General features: G+C 47.1%; 1 protein-coding gene across 1 annotated transcript in view; it reads left to right on the top strand.

Annotated features, from left to right (window-relative positions):
* The first annotated feature begins 3,133 nt into the window (after positions 1 to 3,133).
* The window catches only part of NR4A3 (nuclear receptor subfamily 4 group A member 3), a 29,638-nt gene continuing 11,203 nt past the window's right edge, over positions 3,134 to 21,568 (top strand). The window contains exons 1-7 of the mRNA XM_032685538.1: positions 3,134 to 3,519; positions 6,019 to 6,183; positions 8,793 to 9,679; positions 11,900 to 12,029; positions 12,991 to 13,163; positions 18,513 to 18,712; positions 19,900 to 20,078. Coding sequence (XP_032541429.1) covers positions 8,795 to 9,679; positions 11,900 to 12,029; positions 12,991 to 13,163; positions 18,513 to 18,712; positions 19,900 to 20,078 — 1,567 coding nt within the window. The 5' untranslated portion in view covers positions 3,134 to 3,519; positions 6,019 to 6,183; positions 8,793 to 8,794. The remainder of the gene's footprint in view (positions 3,520 to 6,018; positions 6,184 to 8,792; positions 9,680 to 11,899; positions 12,030 to 12,990; positions 13,164 to 18,512; positions 18,713 to 19,899; positions 20,079 to 21,568) is intronic.

A 21,568-nucleotide genomic window follows, 5' to 3' on the forward strand; every position in this document is an offset into this window, starting at 1 on the left:
AAACAACTGCAGGACAGCAGACCGTGCTCTCCCCAGAGGGAACTGCTGCTTGGCTGAGCGCCGCTGCTGCTGAGCACCCGGCTCCCTGCGCAACACTCGCATCTCCCCGAAGCGCGTAGCGCTCTCAACGCCACTTTCTAATCATTTTCTCCAAATATCCCGTTTCCTGTGTAGCAGTTCTGTAAATAGCGCCTCGAAGATTATTTTAAAGGCTTTCAAAACACTCTTGCCACCGGTTTTGGGTTTGGAGTGGGTTTTGTTGGCTGGGGTTTTTTTTTAGCCTTCTCGCATGACGATATTTTCACGTCGTGGGAGACAGGAACAGCTCGAGGAAGCTGCGAAGTTGAACGGAGTACTCGGGGGAGGAAAAGCAGGAGGGGGGAGGCAATACTGTTTCTAGGACCGTCGGCCTGGCACCGACGTTTTGATCTCGCACGCGCTCTCAGTGAGGAGCTGCCAGTTTCAGGATGACGGTGGGGCTTTAATCCTCCTGGGGGTAGCCCGCTTGGAGGGGGGTGAGTGGCCCCGGAGGGCAGAGGCGCTCCGCGGAGTCCCTTTCCCAGCAGAGAGGCCGAGATGCAAAGGAGAAATGACAGCATGGAAAGCGGAGTATTTTTATCAGGGCCGGTGCCCGGGGTGAGCGGTGGGCGGAAAGTGCCACCCTCTCTCTCTCCCTTCCCTTGCCCTCAGCCGCCCACGCCGGCAGCAGCATCAAAGGGAATCTCCCTTGTCGCGGCATGTCAGCACCGAGGATGAGCGCACCGGCCCGTCATGGCATTTTCGCTTCTCCCGGCGCTTACTCAACAAGCGGGAGGGGAGGGAGGGCTGGTTTGGAGGGGGGGGCGGGGGGAGGACTCCCAACCAGCGCCGCTCCTGCCATGAGGTCACCGCGGCGCTATGCGCCGTGCCCGCCGCCGCCCCTGCTCCGCTCCGTTGCGTCAGGCAGGGGGTATCCCCGCCACGGCCGGCCGAGCGGGGCATCCCCGCCGCGGAAACACCGCCGGCGGGGGGGTGCTCCTGCCTCCAGCTCCTCCGCCACCCTCCACCCCTTACCCCCCCAGCCCCCCGCTGCTCCACCGCAGCGGGCGCTTGGCCGCGGCTCGGGAATGTCGACAGTGGTTCGCCGGGTGGGGCAGGCAGGGATGGGATGGGGATGGGATGCGATGGGATGGGATAACAGCACGCTGCACCGAGGTAATCGTCCCGAGCAGACCATGCGGAGGGGAAGCCCAGCCGCCAAACGCGGCCCGACACGCCTTTTTTAGGGGGGAGAGGGGAGAAGAGAGTCGGGTCAGACGGCCTCCAACAGCGTCCGACAGCGGCTTTTCCTCTCCGGAGGAGCTGCCAAAGGGGTGTTCGGGTGTTTGTCGGGATCCCCCCCGTGCTCTGCCCCGCACTCCACCCCCTGCGCAGAGGAAGCCGGGCGGGGGCGTGGCCCCACGACAATGGGACTCGCCGGCGCTATAAATACCCGCCCGCATCTATATTTGGTTTGGCCGGATCACAACCCGGGAAGGAGGGGGGGAGTTGGGGGGGGAGTGTGCCAAAAATAGCCCCGCGCGCCCGCCCGCCGCCGCCGCCGCCACTCAATGGGCCGTGGCCCCGCCCCCTCCCCCGCGCGCGATCCCGAGCGCCCCGCGCGGGGCCCGGCGGCGCTAAATTTAGCAGCGCCGCTTGCGTCAATGACGCGGCCGCCGTGCGTCAGCCCCGCCGCGCCCCGCCCCGCCGTGCGGGGCCCGCCGCGTCCTGTGCGTGGATTGGCCGCGGCGGCGGCACGAGGGTGGTGACGTGGGCGCGCGGGCCGGGCCCCGCCGGGGGCCGGCGGCGGCTGCAGGGGGAGCGCGGCCGCGCGGGGAGCCCGGCGGGATCCCCCGCGGGGGGAGCGGGGCCTGGCAGCGCCGCCGGCATCGCCGGCAGGCAGGCAGGGAAGGGAGGGAGGGAGGGGGGGACGCCCCGGCGCCCGCGAGGGGACGGCGAGCACCGCCTCGGGAAGAGGATCCCGGTCTCGGACGCGACCGCGGGTCCGCGGCGTCCGCCGAGTGCTGTGCCAGCCCCAGCTTCGCCTCCCGGGCTCCGCGGCTGTGCCGGTGGCGGGCTGGTGCATCGAGAGGCAAAGCGAAAGTGCCGCCACCGGTCGCTCCTCCTCGGGGCGGCGGGCGTCTCGCCCGGCCCCCCGTCCGTCGAGACAGCTCGCCTGGCGGAGCCCCTCCGTGCGAGGCACAGCCGCGGCACTGGCCGGCTGCCGGCACTGGCCGGTGACAGCCGCGGCCATCCCGGCTGCCGGCAGCGGATGTAAACACGGCACCGGGCAAGGCGGCGGGCGGCCCATCCGCCCCAAGCCCGGTGCCCCGGACAGGCACACGGACACAGGCAGACACCCACAGACAGAGGTACACAGACTGACAGACACAGGCACGCACGGGAGGGAGCCCGGACGCTCTCAGGGCCGCTCGCACGAGTGCCCGCTCTGTGAGCGGCGCCTCCCCGCAACCTGCTCCTTGCTCCTGCGCACTGGAAAGTTTCGAAAGAAAAGAAAAGAAGGGAGGCGAAACGGAAAAAAAAAATGGTAGAAGAGGGAAAAATAGGTGGAAAGAAAGTAAGAAAAAAAAGTAAAAAAAAGAAAGAAAAAAACCCGCAAAAAGGTAAAAAGTGAAAAAAAATGAAAGAAACCTTTAATAATTCATACTAAAACTGCAACTAAGTAACTAAGCAAAGCTCTTCTCATTTGAGCCACTTCAATAAAGATATATTAACGTTGTTATTGTCATTATCATAATAATAACAATAATAATAGTAATTATTATTATTATTAATATTTGACTTCGGAGCGACTCGCCAGGCTGTGGCAGGCTGCCGGCCCCGAGGCGGCCGGCCGGCCGGCCGGCTAACCCCGTCCCGCTGCCGGCAGCTCTGCCGGCGGCTCCGCACCTCGGCGCGGCTGTGCGCGGCTGTGCAGGGCTCGGCGCGGTGCGGCGGGAGCGCGGCACACACACTGGGGCGGGGGGGGGTCAGTAGCGTCAGGCTCCCATGGCGTCACTATTGACGTTTCGCATTCCAGCCGCTCTATGGAGAGGCCGCTAGGGCTCCTCTCACATAAATGACGTTCAGAGAGAGGGAGCGGGAGAGCAGCGCAGAGAGGCGCCTCCGTCCCCTCTCTCCGGCGCAGGCACACGCGCACCTCGGGGCACTCGCACCGGGACACGGGCACAGGTCCCGGCCCGGCTCCCGCCGCACACACACACAAAGGCACATCGCGGCGGCGGCGGCGTCGGCCGCTCGGCATCCCTCGCCCGCCCGCCTGTTCACTCCCTCCCTCCGCCCGGGGACGGGCTCCTGGCTCCTCAGGCTTTTGCAATCCTTTTCCATGCCTCGGGATAACGCACCCTCTGGACCTGCAGCTACCGGGAGTCTGAGGGATTTTGTGTCTCGGGTCCTGCCGCTGGACAGCGCCTACACGCGCCTTTAAGGAAGCGGGCACCTACAAACTAGATGTAAAGACGGAACCTCCACAGCAACCGAGTACGTATGCGAGTGAGCGGGAGCGGCTACGGGAGAGGGACAACGCGGCGTGTCCCCACTCCGTGAAAGTTGTGCCGCCGGGGTAGATAGATGCTGGGGAGATGCCGGCGGCGGGCGATGCGGCTCAAGCCGACGCGCTACCGTGCCGGGCTCTCGCTGAAACTTTTCCCTCACCTTCCCCCCCCCACCTCCCCCATCCTCCCCGTGGATGCTCATTTGTCGCTCCACTTCCGAGACTCCCTGCCGGCTCGGCAACTCCCGTCGTGCCCGGGGCACCGCTGCCCCTCGCAAACGGGAGGGCTGTGGTTGAGAGGAGCGGGAGCCGGAGCCGGTGGTACTAGGGTATTTCTGCTAGTTGTTGTCATGGAAATGATGCTGCCGGCGGCGGCGGGGAGTTTACAGCGCTGGTGATGAATGGCAGCAATTTGTCTCTTTCCTTTAGCCGCGCTTGGGAAATAAGTGGTTCTGTTTGCACAAGTTCAGCTGTCTAATGGGGACGGCGGGGCAGGTTGAGCATATCTCACTTTGGGAGTCAGCAGCCCCCCTCGGCAGCCCGAAGAGCTCGCCCAAGAGGTAATTGCTGGAATGTGACATATTTTATTGAAATGAGTTGGGATGTTTGCTCGGCATGTCTGCCGGGCATCTGCTCCTAGGAAATGTACATTTTTCCCTTCGGAGGTCAGGAGCGGTAACGAGGGGCCGCGGTGCCCCAGCACGGGCGGTACCGTGCGGGGAGGCTGGGCTCCGCCGCCGCTGCCCCGCTCCCTGCCCCAGCGGCGCTTCTCGCCTTTGCCTTCTCGCCTTAATAGCTGCGAAGGAAGTTTCAGTCTTGGAAAGAGGCGACAAAGAGCGGGCGCTGAGTTGTGATATTATGTCGGGGGACGGTTATCAGGGCAGCATTATCGCGATACTCTGTCCCGGGCGGAGATGCGGCTCACCTTAGCGCGGCTACTTAAAAACGCTGTTACTTAACTCGCAGTTTTTGGATACGATGGATTCCGTGCGAGGATATTTCCCAGGGAAAGGGTGGAAAACGCTGTTTTATGTAGGGAGGCTGGTGTGTTGGGATAGGATTTTTTTCTCCAGGAAAAAAAAAGTTTGAGAATGAATCGCTAACTTTTATCCAAGCCGCTTCACTCGATTACATTCTTCGTCCTATTTTTCTCTCCTCCGTGGAGACCGTCGTATGCTGGAGTCAAGCCCCGATAAAAAACAATGGACTAAACCAGACCAGACGGTTTCTTCGGAGGTGAATCTCACCCGATCTCGTGGATATTTGCTGGAGTGACCGTGCGGCTCGGGGCGATCCCTCCCCCCTCCAAAAAAAAAAAAAAAAAAATCGCCAGCTAACCGGCGGTGCAAATCGAACTCGAAACTTTTTAATTGAATGGACCTTCCCCCTCCGCAGTCCCTCCCGGGTAAATGAAGGTTTCGAAACTCGCCTGAAGAAGTCACAATCACAATGGAGTATTTCACGGTTTCCTCCTCGTATTACAGGGTGGGGAGGGGTGTCACTCGGGGCTGAATGTAAAGTGCATGGAGGAAGAAAAGAGCTTTGACAAGGGTAGTTATTTCCTCGTAATTTACAGCCCTTACGGCCCTGCGCTCCTGGCTCGAGCGGCGGCAGCCCGGAGGGGTGCTGCGTGGTTAAAAGCGCAGCGAGTGTCTCTAGGTAACCGGCGGCTCAGGGGGGGCAGAGGAGCCCTAGGGCGCTCCGCGCCGAGCGGGAAGCCGCCTCAGGAGCTCGGGAGGGAACAAAACCCTCGGGAGAAAAAGGGATGAGCTGACAGGCACTTAACATCCCGGGAGCTGGCGGGGGTTCAAAGGCGAGGGGCGCGGGGAAGGCAAGAGAAAGGACAAGGAGAGAGAGAGTCGCCGGGGAGCGGCTCCCGTAGGCAGGGGCCGGCGCGGCCGCGCATCTCTCGTGCTGCCGCGGAGCCCCGGCCGAGCTCGCAGGATCCAGAGGGTCGGGGGTAGGCGGCGGGGCTGCGCTCCCGCGCCCGCGATGGAGGAGCGCAGCCCGGAGACACCGCGGATAGCCGGGATGTCAGGGTAACCACGTCTGGCCGGTACCGTGAATAGAAACTTCCAGCCTGCTTCCACACCCGGTCCCTGCCCCCCAACAAGAGAAAGTTCTCGCGGGAAAGTGGACGCTCGGGGATGATGCCCCGCTTGTTGTAGTCACTCCGCCCCGGGTTGTCCTCTTGCCTTCCCCAGGCTCCTCGCTCGGAGAACAAACTGTCGACTCCGTTGTCCCAGCCCGGTGCTCTCTGCCTTTTGTGTGATGAGGGAGCGGGAGCCGGCAGGAACGCGCTCACCGTCCAGCTCCCCCTTCCCACCCGCGGGGCGAGGTGGGGGGTTGCCGTGCGAGCGCGGGGAAAGTTCCCCCATGTCCCCCCGGGGCGCCTCGCCGGGGGGGAGGCGGGGGGGGCGCCCCTCTAACCCCCTGGGCTCCGCTACCCCCTGACTGTGCCTTGTCTCCCCGCCGCCGGCGGACAGAGCCCGGGTCGGAAGAGCGCCCCCCGCCCAGGCCAGGCCCCGGGCCCGCCCCCGCAGAGAGGTCCCAGCCGGCACCCACCCCGCCGCCGCCGCCGCCGCAGCCGCCCGCCGCCGCCTCCGTCCGCACCTCCAGCCCCACCATTCAGCGCGCAAGATACCCGCCAGGTAAGCTGCCGCCCCGGGGAAGGAGAGGGAGGATGGGGAGAAGGGAGGGGTTGCGAGAGCTCCTGCCGCGGCCCCTACCCTTCCCAAGTCCCTCTGGCATCATAGGACCCCGACGTCGCGGGGCGTTTAAATCCCAAAAGGATGAAGGAAGAGCCTGCCTTTTGGCACAGCGCTTTTGGCGATGCCGTGCCTGGGCACGCGGGGGTTGCAAGCCCCCCGCCAAAGACGTGCCAGATTTAAAGGGAAGATGGGTGGGAGTGCTAGTGTCCTTTTGAGGAGCCCAGCTTGCCTGGCATTAAACTGGGCACCCCTTACCTCAAGTTCTCGAAAAGATAGCAGAAAAGTATGTTAATAGCTCCCAGTGTCCCTATCCCGATTCTTTTACCCATTCATTTGGGCTTTGATGACAGGTTGCTGTTCAGTGCACCTCTCGTGGGGCTTTTTTTCTCTTTTTTAATATTGTTGGATAAAGAAGATAAAAAACCCAGGTTATTTGCTTTGCAGGGGAATTAATACTGCTGCCCTAAGTGGAAAAGTAGGGGTTAGAATTAGTCAAGTGCGCTGGCAAAGAGCGAGGTAGGAGGAGTCCCACAGAGCCAGGAGAGACCAGACCTTAAGGTTAGGAATATTTTTTCAGTCCTCAGATCAGACTTATTTTAGACTTCTGTTTTTTCACTCCACTTTGCACAGAATTCAGTGACATAACCCTGTTATGCTCAGAAAAATACAGGGAAAAAAGGCACAATGATCTGTTTCCCTGAACTCCTGCTCACTTTGTGAGCTAGCAAAAAAGCCTTATTCCTTCATAAAGCCATGAATCCACATGTCCACTTGTCACATTATCTGTCCACTCACTCAGTTGTGTTCCTCAGTCAGTTTTTAGTGGAGGGGTGTGGAAAGAATTTCTTTCCCTTTTTATTTGATTAAGCACTAATCACTATGTTTTAACAGACGGTCCTTAAACTAACAAATGATAGTGATAGGACTTGCCAGGAAATGTGTGTGCGTGGAATGGCATGGACAGAAATTGACAGGGAAAAAAAGAGAACAGTAGAATAATATATAAATAACGTTGGGAGGCAAGGCTTGGGAAAGGGTTGTCCGGCTTTTTTCTTCAAGCTTTTGGATTTATGAGCAGGAAGGTCTTAATTCAGGAAAAAGCAACATTTTTTTTTTTCTCATTTTTTAATATTTTCTTGAGAAGAAGAAAGATCTAGATGGTTTGTGACAGCATGATAATTGAAATCTGGTACTTAGTTTAAATATGTTTATCTGCAAAATGGGCAGGAAAGAATTAAGAGTTGATTTAACACAAATTATTTGGATTCCTGCATGCCAGACTCAAGTGAATATTTTAAAATTGTAAGTGAAAGGAGTTCTTAAAATAATGAGGAAAACCTCATTATTTTCAAGGCAGGTTTGTTGGGTTTTTTTAGCATGAATTACTTCTCAAGTACTTTTGGAATATAAATTACCATGATTAAGAAGAGATGAACTGCACTTAATTTTGATATACATTTTATCCATATTTACTTATCTCTTTGTGAGAAAATTTATACTAATTGGCGCATTTTATTCCTCTGCTTTGGAACCAAAATACACAACACACTTTTAATTTGGGTTGAAAATATTGAATCTCACAGTGTTTAGTCAGGCAAACCTCAATGAATTGCAGAACTGGGTCCATTATTTCCTGTGACCAGCAAATGAAATAGCAGACCAGTAGGAAATGTAAAAGAAAAAAACAATCAGATCTTTATAGCCAGGCACTGTGCTGCTTCAACCATCCCATCTATCAGTGAACCGCATTAACTTTTATGACTAATGGATAAAAACAACTCTATTAGTGGCCTCAACCTTGCTTTCCCATAAAAACAGAAATACCACATACTTTTTATTTTTGCGAATTTAAGGATACATTGTACCTCCCGCTTTTTTAAGGAGAACATTCTACTATGGATAAGCCTTAAAACTACTAATTAGACAGCAACCTTCAATTATTAACTGACCAGAAATATTCTTCAAAGGCCCAGAGTTGAGTAAGCAAAATTGATCCTTGCAAGTCGGGAGTAGCAAACCCTGTGATTTGAGTAATTCCTCTGATATGCGCTACAGATGCTTCTTCTTTTAAAATAAATATAATTTTTAATATTATGCATTTGATAATCTCATTTACCCTTCATGAAAATTTTACAGCATGATTGCACACATACTGAGATAGATTTAGAGTCATAAACTCTTCATTCTGCTTATCTAATTCTCATTGACACCTATGTATATTAAGCAGCAGATGTAGGGCAGCTTGAGATGGATTCTTCTTTTATACCAGTGTCTCACTGACAATGGTATAAAATTGAGTTTCTCCTGTGACTGGATGAGAGCAGGCTCCCTGATACCTAATGCTTAGTCGATCCCTGATGCATATTTCTTGTTGAAATGCAAAGGCTCGAGGCTAATTTACATGCCCTCTGTCCAGGTGAGAAAGGGAGCTGGATATCTTAACTGAGCTCTGAATTGTGGGACAACTTCTAGGAAAGAAGTTTGTGAGGGCCCAGGCCATGGCTTTGGTGCACTGGGCTTGTTGTTAACGTCCCCCTTTGCCCTTGCAGATATGCCCTGTGTGCAAGCGCAGTATAGTCCTTCACCACCCGGTTCAAATTATGCATCTCAGACCTACGCGTATGGCTCGGAGTACAGCTCAGACATCATGAACCCTGACTATGCCAAGCTGACCATGGACCTGAGCAGTACTGAAATCACTGCCACTGCCACCACCTCCCTTCCCAGCTTCAGCACCTTTATGGAGGGTTATTCTGGCAGCTATGAGCTCAAGCCTTCCTGCCTCTACCAAATGCAATCTGCCTCCTCTGGCCAGAGGCCCCTCATAAAGATGGAAGACACCCGGCTGTCCCCATACCAGCCCTCACTGCCCCCATCCACAGATGAGGGGATGCCCAGCACTTCCATGTACTTCAAGCAATCTCCACCCTCCACTCCCACCACACCCGGCTTCCCCGCTCACCAGAGCCTGTGGGACGAACCTCCGCTGCAGCCCACGCAGACCTGCCTGCCTCCTGGCCACCTGATGGACGCCACTCCCATGAAGACCGTGCCTCCACGCTTCCCTCTGTTCCACTTCAAGCACTCGCCTCCGCACACTCCGTCCGCGGCCGCCCACATGTGCTATGACCCTGCCTCCCTGAGCCTGCCCTTGGGCTCTGACAGACCCACTGCCAGCCAGGCTCCCATGGAGGGCCATTCCTACGGGCTCCACCTGGCCAAAAGACCAGCCTCCTTAGCCTTCTCACCGCTCGGCCTCAACGCAGCCACCTCCAGCCTGATGGGTGAGAGCAGCGGAAGTGGCAGCAGTGGCCTCCCGTCTCCACCCAGCAGGAGCTCTTCATCTGGGGAAGGCACCTGCGCTGTCTGTGGAGATAATGCCGCCTGCCAGCACTACGGGGTGCGGACGTGCGAGGGCTGCAAGGGCTTTTTCAAGGTGAGAGCTCTGCCGTTCGCTCCCCTCCCACTTCCCCCCAACTCACTTCCCTCCCCACCTGCCCCTGCATGCTCCTGGTCCTGACCTGGGGGTTCAGGGGCACTGTGTGTTAAAACTCAGGCCCCCGAGCAGGGTGGAATGGTCAGCCCCCGAAGTTTTTGAAAAAGGCCAAAGCAAGCCCTCTGTAGGATAAAAGGATTAGCCAGTTTTAGCCGAGAAAAGGACATGGCAGTGAGCTGGGCAAACCATATCTCTGGCCTGCCAGCATCCTTCAACAGAGCACGGGTCGCCCCTGTCTGAGCTATAAACTGCTTTTATTCTGTAATGAAACTACCTGGAGTACATTCGACCTGGGTTTTACTCACTCACCCAGTCCAGTTAAACATTGTTTTTCATTGAGAAAAGAAACCCTGAAAGCGTAGAGTCCACCGGATGGATGTTTTAGGTGATGGCAGCAGTGCCGTTTGTTGCCCTGGGGCAGTTGGGGTGAGGAGGGCTGCAGGGTGGGTCAGCACCAGGAAAAAACTGGTTTCACACATGGGACAAACCCAAGCACTTCTAGTTGCGTTTGGTTGCTGCCTCGTTGTTACCTTTCAGTTCAGGAGCCCAGTGAGCCCTCACCAGTGGAAAGCTGATTTCAGAGCAGTGACTAAGCACCACACAGAGTCCTGGTGCCTGCTCTGCAACGAAGGCAGCTTTGCAGCTGAATAGCAACACAAATAACTTAAAGCAGTTTCTCAGTGGAAACTTTGTGCTTACATTTTTAGGAGTTGAATGCACTCTTTTGCTCCTAGATTTGGGTGCTTTGTAATTTCCATTCAGCAGTCTGAGCTCAGATTCCACCATTATTTTCAAAAATGGCTTAAGTGAAGAGCTTGGGATAGACTTTTGGTAGAATGGTTCTGGGCAGCAGGTTTAAGATTTGATACATTTGGGTTTGATTTGGTACATTCCTTCCTGCTAAGATATCAGTCATGCCCCTGTTGTGGTAAAAGATACAACAGGAAAAAAAACAGTCCCAAAATATTTGTGGGGAGGGTTTACAATACTTGTTTTATTATTGTAGGTGGAGCTGGCCGTGTTACTTAATAATAATCCTTTGACAACATGGTAACATATACATCTCCTATAAAACTGATTTGTTATTTAAATATAACTACAAGAGAGAACACAAATAACCTGGAAATAGCAGCTCTTATGAGCCCAAACCTGCCACTGTGGAAATTAATAGCATATCCCTGATTTGTAACAGTATCTAGAGCTTATTCTGCAAAATTAAACTGTTTTCAGCTCCAAATCACAATGAACAATATTTGCTGTGTCTCTTATATTTAGTACATTGGGGCTGTTATTTGATAATGAACAAAAATTATGAAATTTATGTATTATGCATTAATTTAATATTGAATGAAAATTTAATATTGAATGTTGAGTTGATAAATTTGTTCCTGTTGTCTTTCTTGTTAATGTCTTTTTTGATGTTATTTATTGATTATTGTTATTTATTATATCTGATTTTAAGTGTGGAAACACAATACATTTTTGCATCAACATTTGTTATATTCTTCCAAAGCTTACCAGGTTTTTACATATTTTAAATTTATTCTATATTTTTCAAGATCATTTTAGAGTTAATTAAATGTACATAACTACACTATAAATCTGTCGGGTTTTTTTCCCCCAGGTCAGGCTAGCTTTCCCAGAATATTTAGCTAAACATATTTTGTAGGGGTTTCTGGCATTTTTTTTTTCTCCCTGATGATTTTAATGGCTAACCAAACCAGTTATTGTGCTATTTGACTAACAATAGTGATAGCAAGAGAAGTACATTGCAGATCATTTTGATTTTATTTTAATAAGGTCAGCAATAATCAAGGGAATGAACCAAGTAGAAAATTGTTCCCAAAGGGATATTAAAAGCGGAGATAATCTAATCCCCAAAGGTAGATGTGATGACCTGGTAATTTCAGATATGATTTTATCATTCAAAGTTGCCTGTCTCCAGAGACTTGCTTCAGAACAATCCTAGATGATTTTCATTGTCAGCAGCTAACACTAATAAAATTGTTTTTCCTGCAGGCTAGTGTGTTAGGAAATTAATTTTATCTAATTATATGAATTGCACTGTCACTTTTCATGTTGTAATTAAAACACATTTTGTCAGGTTCTAAGTTGCTCAAGAAACAATCAGTTTACTATACTTGTGTTGCATTTTCACAGAGAACAGTTCAGAAAAATGCAAAATATGTTTGTCTGGCAAATAAAAACTGTCCAGTGGACAAGAGACGTCGTAACAGATGCCAATACTGCCGATTTCAGAAGTGTCTCAGTGTCGGCATGGTTAAAGAAGGTAAGGACTATGGCTAGTATCATCCCAGAAACTGAAATATTATGTTTAATGAATCTCTGTGTGCGTGTGTGTGTGTGTGCGCGCATGCACATGTCAACATGGATGTCTTTACAATGAATTCAACAGTACTGGGATTCATAACTTACCCCAAATATGCCTATATGTAGTAATATATTGATTTTCTGCTTTTCACCCTTATTATCATATTTAGACTATAGGCCTCAGAGTTCAAGAACAGCAAGGTCACAAGAGGATAATTTGACACTGGCCAAAATGTCTCCTTTATTAACTTTGGATGCTGCTCGATAATGCTGTTGGCTTCCCCCGGTTATCTCACTGGGGGCTGCACTGGATTGTGTGTATTTTGACATAGGATCTTGTTTCATTCCCATAAGCTGATTGTAAATTTGCAATTAATTTAAATGGAAACAGGATCAACTCATTAGTCCAAATTCTGCAAATATTTAAGTATGTGAGTAATATTGTGTGAGCAGTCCCATTGCAAATACTGACATGGATAATATAAGCTGTATAGCGTGACTGTATTCAAATGCTTCAAGAAAACTAAAATTACTTTGAATGAACGACTCTGCCATTTAAAAAGCACACTGGTAGTGGGAACACTAAAATTTATGTTTCACATTCAGCCTTCTTTCAGCAGTGGAATGTCATGGGCACACACATACGGGCACACAGACGTGCTGCAAGCAAAGCACGGACACCAGGAACACAGCTGGGCTTTCAGTAAGCAGCTACATTGCTGCTTATGGTCATAGGTCTGACACAGTTTTGGTGTCATTTGTGTTCCTTTGCAATTGAAGGCATCAAGAGCATGTGCTGAAACTGGAGAACACCCTTATTTTTGCTGTGCTGGCTACCATAAAAAAAGCAGGGTGTTCATTCTGATCCATTGTTTGCTGGTATTTTCACAACTGAGTCTCTTGGGTTTTTCTCCCCCTAGTTGTCCGTACTGACAGCCTGAAAGGGAGAAGAGGTCGGCTGCCTTCCAAACCAAAGAGCCCCTTACAGCAAGAACCCTCCCAGCCCTCCCCACCTTCTCCTCCCATCAGCATGATGAATGCCCTCGTACGAGCTTTAACCGACTCCACGCCCAGGGAGCTTGACTATTCAAGAGTATGTCTCACTTTTCCTTCACTGTTTGCTTTCCGCTTAGAAATGATTTGTGAACTGCTTTTCTACTTGCCGGCTGTTTTTTGCTAAAATTAACTTAAGTGTGAAATTTGGATGAGGGTAGATATTGGTCCAGCCAGTCATTGTCTTTTTGTGACAGGTGGACAATGAGAGGAAAGGAAGTGCAGTAGAAATTAGTGTTAGTAACTGTTCACTGTGAGGATCTCAATCACAAAATCACATGCAGCATATTTGATGGGTGAGTGAAAGCAAAAATACGTGGAGAAATAGAGCATTCTTGTTGCAAAAAGCCTGTGCCAAAACACTAGCGATGAGATTGATTAACCTACCAAACTCAGGAGCAGTATTCATATGTCCAATATCCAAACTTCCAGGTTCTGAAGCCTAAAATTTAATAGTATTTCCCTAATATGCAGATATAAGGGCTGCGCAATGGATTGGACCTGGATGAATAAGACCATTTCTACTGAAATCAATATGAATTTTGCTATTATTTAAATGGGACCAGGATTGGCTTTGGATACCCCAGCATGAATATTTCTTCAGTTAAATTCACATTTTTAAAAAAATACCTTTTAAAATCAAAATTCTGAAAAAGTATCTCAGCAAAGCTTTACCAGAGTTTGTATATTTATTTACCCATGTTTTTTAATGTATCATAGTCACCATTTAAATGTTCATGGAATATTTTGAAAGCTGATAAAAATGTTCTATGGTTATTAAAATACAGGGCATTGAAATGGCTTGTTAAATACATTTTTTAGGCACATCGATATAAGAAAAGAAAAAAACAGTGCTAAGGAAAAATAAGATCAAATTCTTTCCCCTTAATGAAATACCCTTTTACATCTGAGACTGTAAAAAATAGAAGCTATACTCAGACAATATATACGTTGACCATTTATCACTTGTTGCTAAGTAATATTTAATCCTAAAACATATTTGATTGCAATATATAAAAATTGCATTATTCTATTTTAGACTATACTTAAATATATAATTTAGTAATTTTAAGCATGCTGTAATATATCTTCTTCAAGCTAATATGTAAGTATTAAATCATATAATTTTCCAAGTTATTATTAAGAATCTAGCTGTTCAACATCTGACAGCCTTCTAGGGGTAGAATGCATTAGCCAAATTTCCATGTACCTTAACTGACCCAGAATGTCTCGGGGGTCATTCTGCTAATACTAAGATGTGTGACAAGCTGTGCTCTTTGACAGAAATCTGCTGGTTTCCACAGAATTGCAGACATATATTAACCCAAGCCATGAAAGCAGTATCTAACCTTAGGTTTTTATTTAGTTATTGATGTAAAGTTCTTTTGCATTTACAAAAAACTGAAAAGAAAACAATGTATTTCTATGTGACTTTTTTCTTTATCCTGCAGTAATTATTCCTCTTTTAATGAAAACAGCCCATAGATTTAATTGCTGAACAATTCTGTTGGACATTACAGGAAGCATATGATTGACAGTATATTAATTTAGTCTTGGTATCTAAAAGATTAAGTATGATTGTCTGTTAGAACATATTAATATCTAAGTTTTTCTTTACAATAAAATATATAATAGTCTGTTATGCCCAGTGATACTGAAAACACCAAAATATTCTACAAGAAATTAATAGATTCTTACATTTTTCATAAACCCTTATACTTATTTTGAAAAGTTAGGAGAAATCTTAACAAATGCTGTGTAAAAAACCAAGATTAATTAAATAAGACATGCCATAAACACACTGCCATGCTAAAAAAATCCTTTGAGGAGTAATTGTGTACCTGTGAAGACTAACTTATGGCATGTTCAGTTAGGCTGTGACCCTGCTGAGCGCCGCAAATAGGCAGATCTGGAAACCTGGCTTTGGAATCAGTCCTGACACTTCTGCAGATATGACCTTAATGTTTAGCATGGTCTTCATGTTTACAAGCTGTAGTGTGTTGACTGTCTTAAAAATATTGATAAATATTTCGGAGGGAAATGTCTATCCCTTCCCTCCCAAAAAACCCCCGCACACAGACACACACGAAAAACCAAAAAAAAACCCAGCCCAAAAACTAAATTACATAAGCTACAAAATTTCACCAAAACATGTTGGAAGCAATTCTGTTCAGAACATGGCTGCTTTTCATCTCAGCACTGGTTTTAACTTACCAGTCCAGAGCAGTAGTATATTTAGGTACTTGATTTCAAAAGGCAATTGCCAAGGGCTGTAGTCCGGTCTCACGCCTGTTTACTAGTACAATTCCCTGAGTTCACACTTTTAAGTAAGTGAGATGAGAAACTGACCCTATATTTTACCGTCCTTATTCATGGAGAATAGACACCAGCTTAAGTAGAAATGTTGCTTTTTCAGAGGGGGGGGTGAAGCATTCAGGCAATAATCCCCCGTTCCCCAGCCACAAAATTAAGCACATATCTTGGCTTTTGGAAAAATGAGCAGAGCTTCTCCTCTGTGCAGAGGAGTTATTGTTAGGCTTTTGCAGCTGTAGCCATCGATGAAGGACTGATGAAAGCAGGCAACGGGTAGAGCTAGGTTGTGCTACCGGGCTTCCCAACATTGGGCTTTTCAAATTTCTTTAGATACAACATACAAGTTAATGTTGCTTGCTACACATGCAACCCCCTCCTTAGGAAACAGTCGGATTTCATTTAATTCCCAGAGGATCTCTGAGGAAGGGAGTGAGGCAGAGCTTTGTCTTCTGGCTTTCTCCCGGTTTGCCTCCAATTTGCACAGGGCAGGTTTAGAAATGCAGATAGCAGCCCTTCCGTACTTTCACCTCCTGACGAAGGGCAGGCTTACCAGCTGTCTTGGTCACAAGTTAGGTCAAATATCACCTCTTCTCAGTGAAATAATCATGCAAAAAGCCCACAGATTTTGATGCATAAAACTGAACCATACATATTGTTCATGGTTACTTATATCTTCATAAGCCTGTTACAAGTAAATAATATTTTATTTTAACTATTCTTTGTAAGTGCTGACTCTTTGTAGTGAGTGGTGACATATTGCAGCAGCTAAAAATTATGCAATTCCATATCATTTTTTACCTTTCTTCTACAATAGCTCTCATGGGCTAGACTATAATAACAAATACAGGTTATGATTTTTTTAGATGAATTTAATTTAATTCAGAGCCCTATGTGGGGCATACCATACTGTAGCATTCACAGTTAAGTGACATAATGCAGCACTCAGCTTCACTAGCAAATGTTAAAACTTTGCCTCACTTTTGCTAAAGGAATGTTTTATAACTGTTGGGAACAAATTAACACCTGGAATAATTGTGCTGAGTTGTGATGAGTTATATTTAGAATGAACCCATTCACAATGGGCAGTACTTTTTTTCTTTTCCTTTCCTTTTCCTTCCTCTTTACTGCTCAAAGGATCAAGAATGTGTGTTGCCTTAGCAGTACATGAGGTGTACTGCTAAGGTGAGGTGGGAGTTTCCATCAGCCTGTTTGGTTTCCCTGTGTAGAAAGAAGGAGTCGTAGGTCAGTCCTGCACAGCAAAATGTATCTCTCAGAGTCAAAATGAACTCTGTCAAGGCTTGCTCTGCAGCTTCACTTTAAGAGGGCCCAGAACATACATAGTCTCTGAAAAATCAAACTATCTTTTTCTACCCACTAATTATCTCAGTGCATCTTGCTGCGGTCCAGTGCCAGGAGTAGTTGGTTCATGCTGCTTGAGCACCCACAAATGCTCCAATCAGGTGGGGCGCTGGACATATAAAAGATGCAGCATACAGATTTTTCTACCACTGCTCCCTGTATTCTCTGTATTGTGCCCTTTACCTGCCTCACTGTCACAGAATCCTTTGGAGTAGCTGGGGCAGAATTTATCTCCACATGTACTTTAGAAGAAGGATTGCACGTGTTTCACTAGCTGACTAGGCATGTGAGCTGGAGCTTACCCTGAGAAACTCGTGCTGTTAGTGCTGGGTAAGCAAAACAGAGTCATTAAGGACTTGTACTGGTGCCCCAGATACGGTGAGAGGTCTCTAGGATTGCTGTGGTTCTCCCATCAGTCAGCAACTCTGACACTGTGTCCTTCATCCCTCACCTGCCAACAACAACCAGCTCCAGCTTGGAGAGGCAGAGAACAGGACAGCTACCCAAGACGTTGTGCTTGCTGCCCCCTGTCCTGCACAGAGGTGACTTTTGGGTTGCAGTTAGCAACTTGGGTGACATCTGCAGCCCAAGTGGCATGGCTATAATAATGTCCTCCCAGGCTACCAGCCCACTGTTACTGACTGGGAAAGGATTGTGCATCTTTCTGCTTCTACTCTGGCTTGGGGAGTTGCTAGTGACCTTAAGGCTGATAGATTCAAGACCTAACTGCATTGTTTCCAAAGGGCTTGCACACTTTTAGCCATGGAGACTACCCTAACCTTTCTTTGGCTGAGTCCCTGTGAGAGAGTGGGTATGAAGTCTCTCCCAGAAATAACCCACCAGACGTCTGATGGTGAGGATGTTGTTAGAATAAATGCCACACTATTCAGCACCGGCTCAGAAAACCAGCAGTGCTTTCCAAGCACAGAATCAGACTAAGCCACGGAAGCTCCCATTGTATTTTCTGCCAAGAGAGAGGAGAGCAGTGTCACAGGGGTGACAGGGATCCACTGATGACGAAGTAGGAGATAGTGGGGAGGGAACTGTCAGAGTGTCACAGGGAAGTTGAATAAGCTGAGACTGTCAAATGGTAGCCTGGAAGAGTTATGGCCACATAAGCAGGATAACAGGTTCTGCTGAACCTCAAATGCTTCAATTTGAAGGAAAAGAGGTGATATGGGGCAGCTGGTTTACTTTGAACCAATTCTGTATTCAAATGAAGCAATGCTGCATGTGTCAGATAAAACATGATTTATCCTATGTGTCTCTATCACTGTCAGATAAAATGCACTTTGAGAGGTTTTGGAAGAAATCTGCATTTTTGACATATTGAGACAAATTCATCAATGGGAAAACTGTTTAAATTGTAGTAAGCCAAATAGTGTTCCTCTTCTACTGTGACACAAATTATCCTACCCACCAGGTTTTTATTTCTGTTTACTAATAGCATGTAGGTACTTTTAAAACGTGATACTATATTTTAGTTATAAATTTGAAAATACTTCTATACACATGGAAATATTTTTCAATATATATTTGAATAGCAAAATGCCTGAAGGTAGCCAAATAAGTAGATAGATGTAGACCTACTTTTTATGTCTTTGTTAATAATACCAGCTTTGCCACAGAAGGAAATGTTGTCGGGCAAATAATGCTGTATGTTTCACAGAATGCCCTTAAATGCATATAACGTTGCTTTCTGTGGCTTTCATTTTAGTACTGTTCCACTGATCAGGCTGCTGCAGGCACAGATGCAGAACATGTACAACAATTCTATAATCTTCTGACTGCCTCCATTGACATAACTAGAGGCTGGGCAGAAAAAATCCCAGGATTTACTGACCTCCCAAAAGAAGATCAGACATTACTCATAGAATCAGCTTTTTTGGAGCTGTTTGTACTAAGACTCTCCATCAGGTAACTATTTATTTCATTTCCTCTTAAGATGATGTGAAAAATCATCCATCTAAATATTTTTAAGGAATAAATATGGCACTATCTTTGAACATGGTCAATTGTACCAAAAAAGCACAAAAAAATCAGCATGTTGCCTCCAAAGTGTGTTTAAATTGTTTTACACTGCAGAAAAACCCAATAAGGTGATTTAAAAAGAAAGCATAGGTCTCGCTAATGTGCTTCATTTTATTTGACCTCCCCCATATTCTTTTTACATAGTAATCAAAATTGATCCTCAGATACTATTTGAGCAAGTCTGCTTCATACTCACAAGCATGAACTATAGAAAAGCACCGTCAGTGTGAAAGCTTTTTTCTTTTCCCCATTCTTTTACACATGCACATCTTTGTCCCTTTTGAAAGAGTTGAAGATGATTTAAAATCTTGTTCAGATTGTTTTAATTCTTAATGCCAAGTCATTTAGTAGAGCGAGAAGCTATTTGTCAGTGTAGCACTAGTTAAGACACTTTGCCCGAAAACACTCTCGGGGACTGGCAAAATTGCAAACTGGCGATTTGAATTATGCCCTTGTTTCTTTAGGTTGAAAATGACCTTTGCATGTGTTCTTTAACGGGGATATTGGCAATGGAGAGGGGAAGGAGAGGAGAACTTGGCTGTAATTTCTCTCTTACACACGGGTTTTCATATAAAAGAGTTTAAGCTGTTATGTGTATTGTGGTGCATTATTGCATGCATTTTCCATTGTTTTTTCCTTATCAATTTTTACAATCTGAAAAATGCAGATGATACTATGTAAATGCTGAGAGTTGCAGAATCTCTCTTTTTATTAGTTTTGTATTTCAAAATGCACTCACTTAGTATTCCTTTGGTTCAAACATACAGTATTTAATGTAAAATGTCTTCTCTGTTTATGCCTTTGGGCAGGACCAAAATCTTAACTAATTAGACAGTCTACACCACATGCTACAGCTAACCTCAGGCTTATAACTCTACGAAGTAAGCAATCATAGAAGCTTGTTTGTTGTACTTTGGCCCCAAGGGAGAAGCACATTGTCAAACGTGAATGCCCACATATGTCTCAGGATAATATGCCTTGGATTTTAAATGACAGACGCTTCAATACTGGTTATGCACTTTGCTGTAAAGTAGAAGACGCATTTATAATTTTTTCAATTGTTTTTATTTGAGGTCTGATACTGCTGAGGATAAGTTTGTATTCTGCAATGGACTTGTGCTTCATAGACTTCAGTGCCTTCGTGGATTTGGGGAGTGGCTCGACTCTATTAAAGACTTTTCCTTAAACTTAAAGAGCCTTAACCTTGATATCCCAGCCTTAGCAAGTCTATCAGCTCTAACTATGATTACAGGTAAGTGCTCCTTTGTTAATAGAAAGCTTCAGACTCCAGTGCTTTGCTTTAATGGAGATTCAAGCAATTTCAGTTAATTTAGCTATATTCAGGGTAAAGTGAGTATGATTTTTAAGTATTGGAATGACCACACTGAAAATATGGATTAACATTAGGCTATCAGACACCTGTATTAAAATGCAATCTAACTATTTCTTTTCATTGTTTTCTGGGAATAGCCTCTAAAAAACAAACTGCTTCTAAGCAAATTGTGTAGCTTGTACAAAAATATTCAGAATACTTGCTGAATTCCCAGAAAAGCCTAATGAAATGCCCAGAGCTAGGTCTTCTGTGTAGGAATAATAATATCAAGGCAGCTCGAGAGCTAAAAGCCATACAGCTAGTATAGCTCATCCCTTCTGGTAGCTAAACCAGAAAAACTGCTTCATGTGGCAGGCAGGCTCCTTTTGGTAGCCAGGATACCCTAGATATTCCACACACTGCTTTTCTGAGAGAGAAAAATCAGAGAGTAGTGAGAAAAAAGTCACATTCTGCAGCTGTACTAAAGATTTTGGGTGTGCACGTGACCATATCGCCCCTTCTGCCTCCTGGGATGAACAGCAGGAAGCCAATGTCAGAATCTGCCAAATCTGGCCAGTAGGTACAAAACAGGGGAGCATAAACTTTTAAAGTGTAATTTTCTCATTCCTGAAACAACAAAGCCTCTTGAAGTACATACTGCATACCTTGGGCTTCTTGAAGTAGAAGAGGCATAGTGATGGCAGCGGGAGTAGCTGGGAGTAAGGGTGTCTGACAACGACACAGTGAAAGTTGGAGCAGCAGTTGTCTCTACACAGAGCCTCACACTCATTTCAGAAAAGCTGGTAGTATAACGGTGCAACTGTGTCATCACTGTGAGACAGGGCTTCAGTGTGCCCTGAGCTGGATCTTCCCAGGGATACTATAAGCTCCACTGGGATAGATATTGATTTCCTTCTGCATTTCAGGCATCCACGACTTTTCAGGCAGTGGGCTGAACAATACCACATGCAGTCTTCATTTTATCCGCGACGAGATAATGTTGGGGAAACACTGAGATAAAATGCTCAGTGACAAATATAAAACCTAAAATTGACCAATTCCTGATGACATTTGTGGGGCCAAGATTTTGGCTTCAGAGTTTGCACAGTATGCTTCCTTCCTGCATTTTGGTGAAGGGTTAGTGTATGTGTGTAACTCTTTGTTTCTTAAGAAAAGCATTTTCAATTTTTTGATTAATTTCTGTTCATTTCTTCTGCAATTGGAAAGGGTACTTTAAGGTCCAGATTCTAGTTTCTTTGATAACACATATAAGACTAGAATAACTGTTTGGAGTTGGCTTTACTCTGTATAAAAAGTTTCTGAAATGAGTAGTACGTTAAAGTGAGAAAGAACATTCTCAATTAATATTTTTACTCCTGTATATAAACATCCACTGACATATGTTCACACCTATTTATGTATATGTATTA

The sequence above is a fragment of the Chiroxiphia lanceolata genome, chromosome 1 (genome assembly GCF_009829145.1).
Source record: "Chiroxiphia lanceolata isolate bChiLan1 chromosome 1, bChiLan1.pri, whole genome shotgun sequence".
Lineage (NCBI taxonomy): Eukaryota > Metazoa > Chordata > Aves > Passeriformes > Pipridae > Chiroxiphia > Chiroxiphia lanceolata.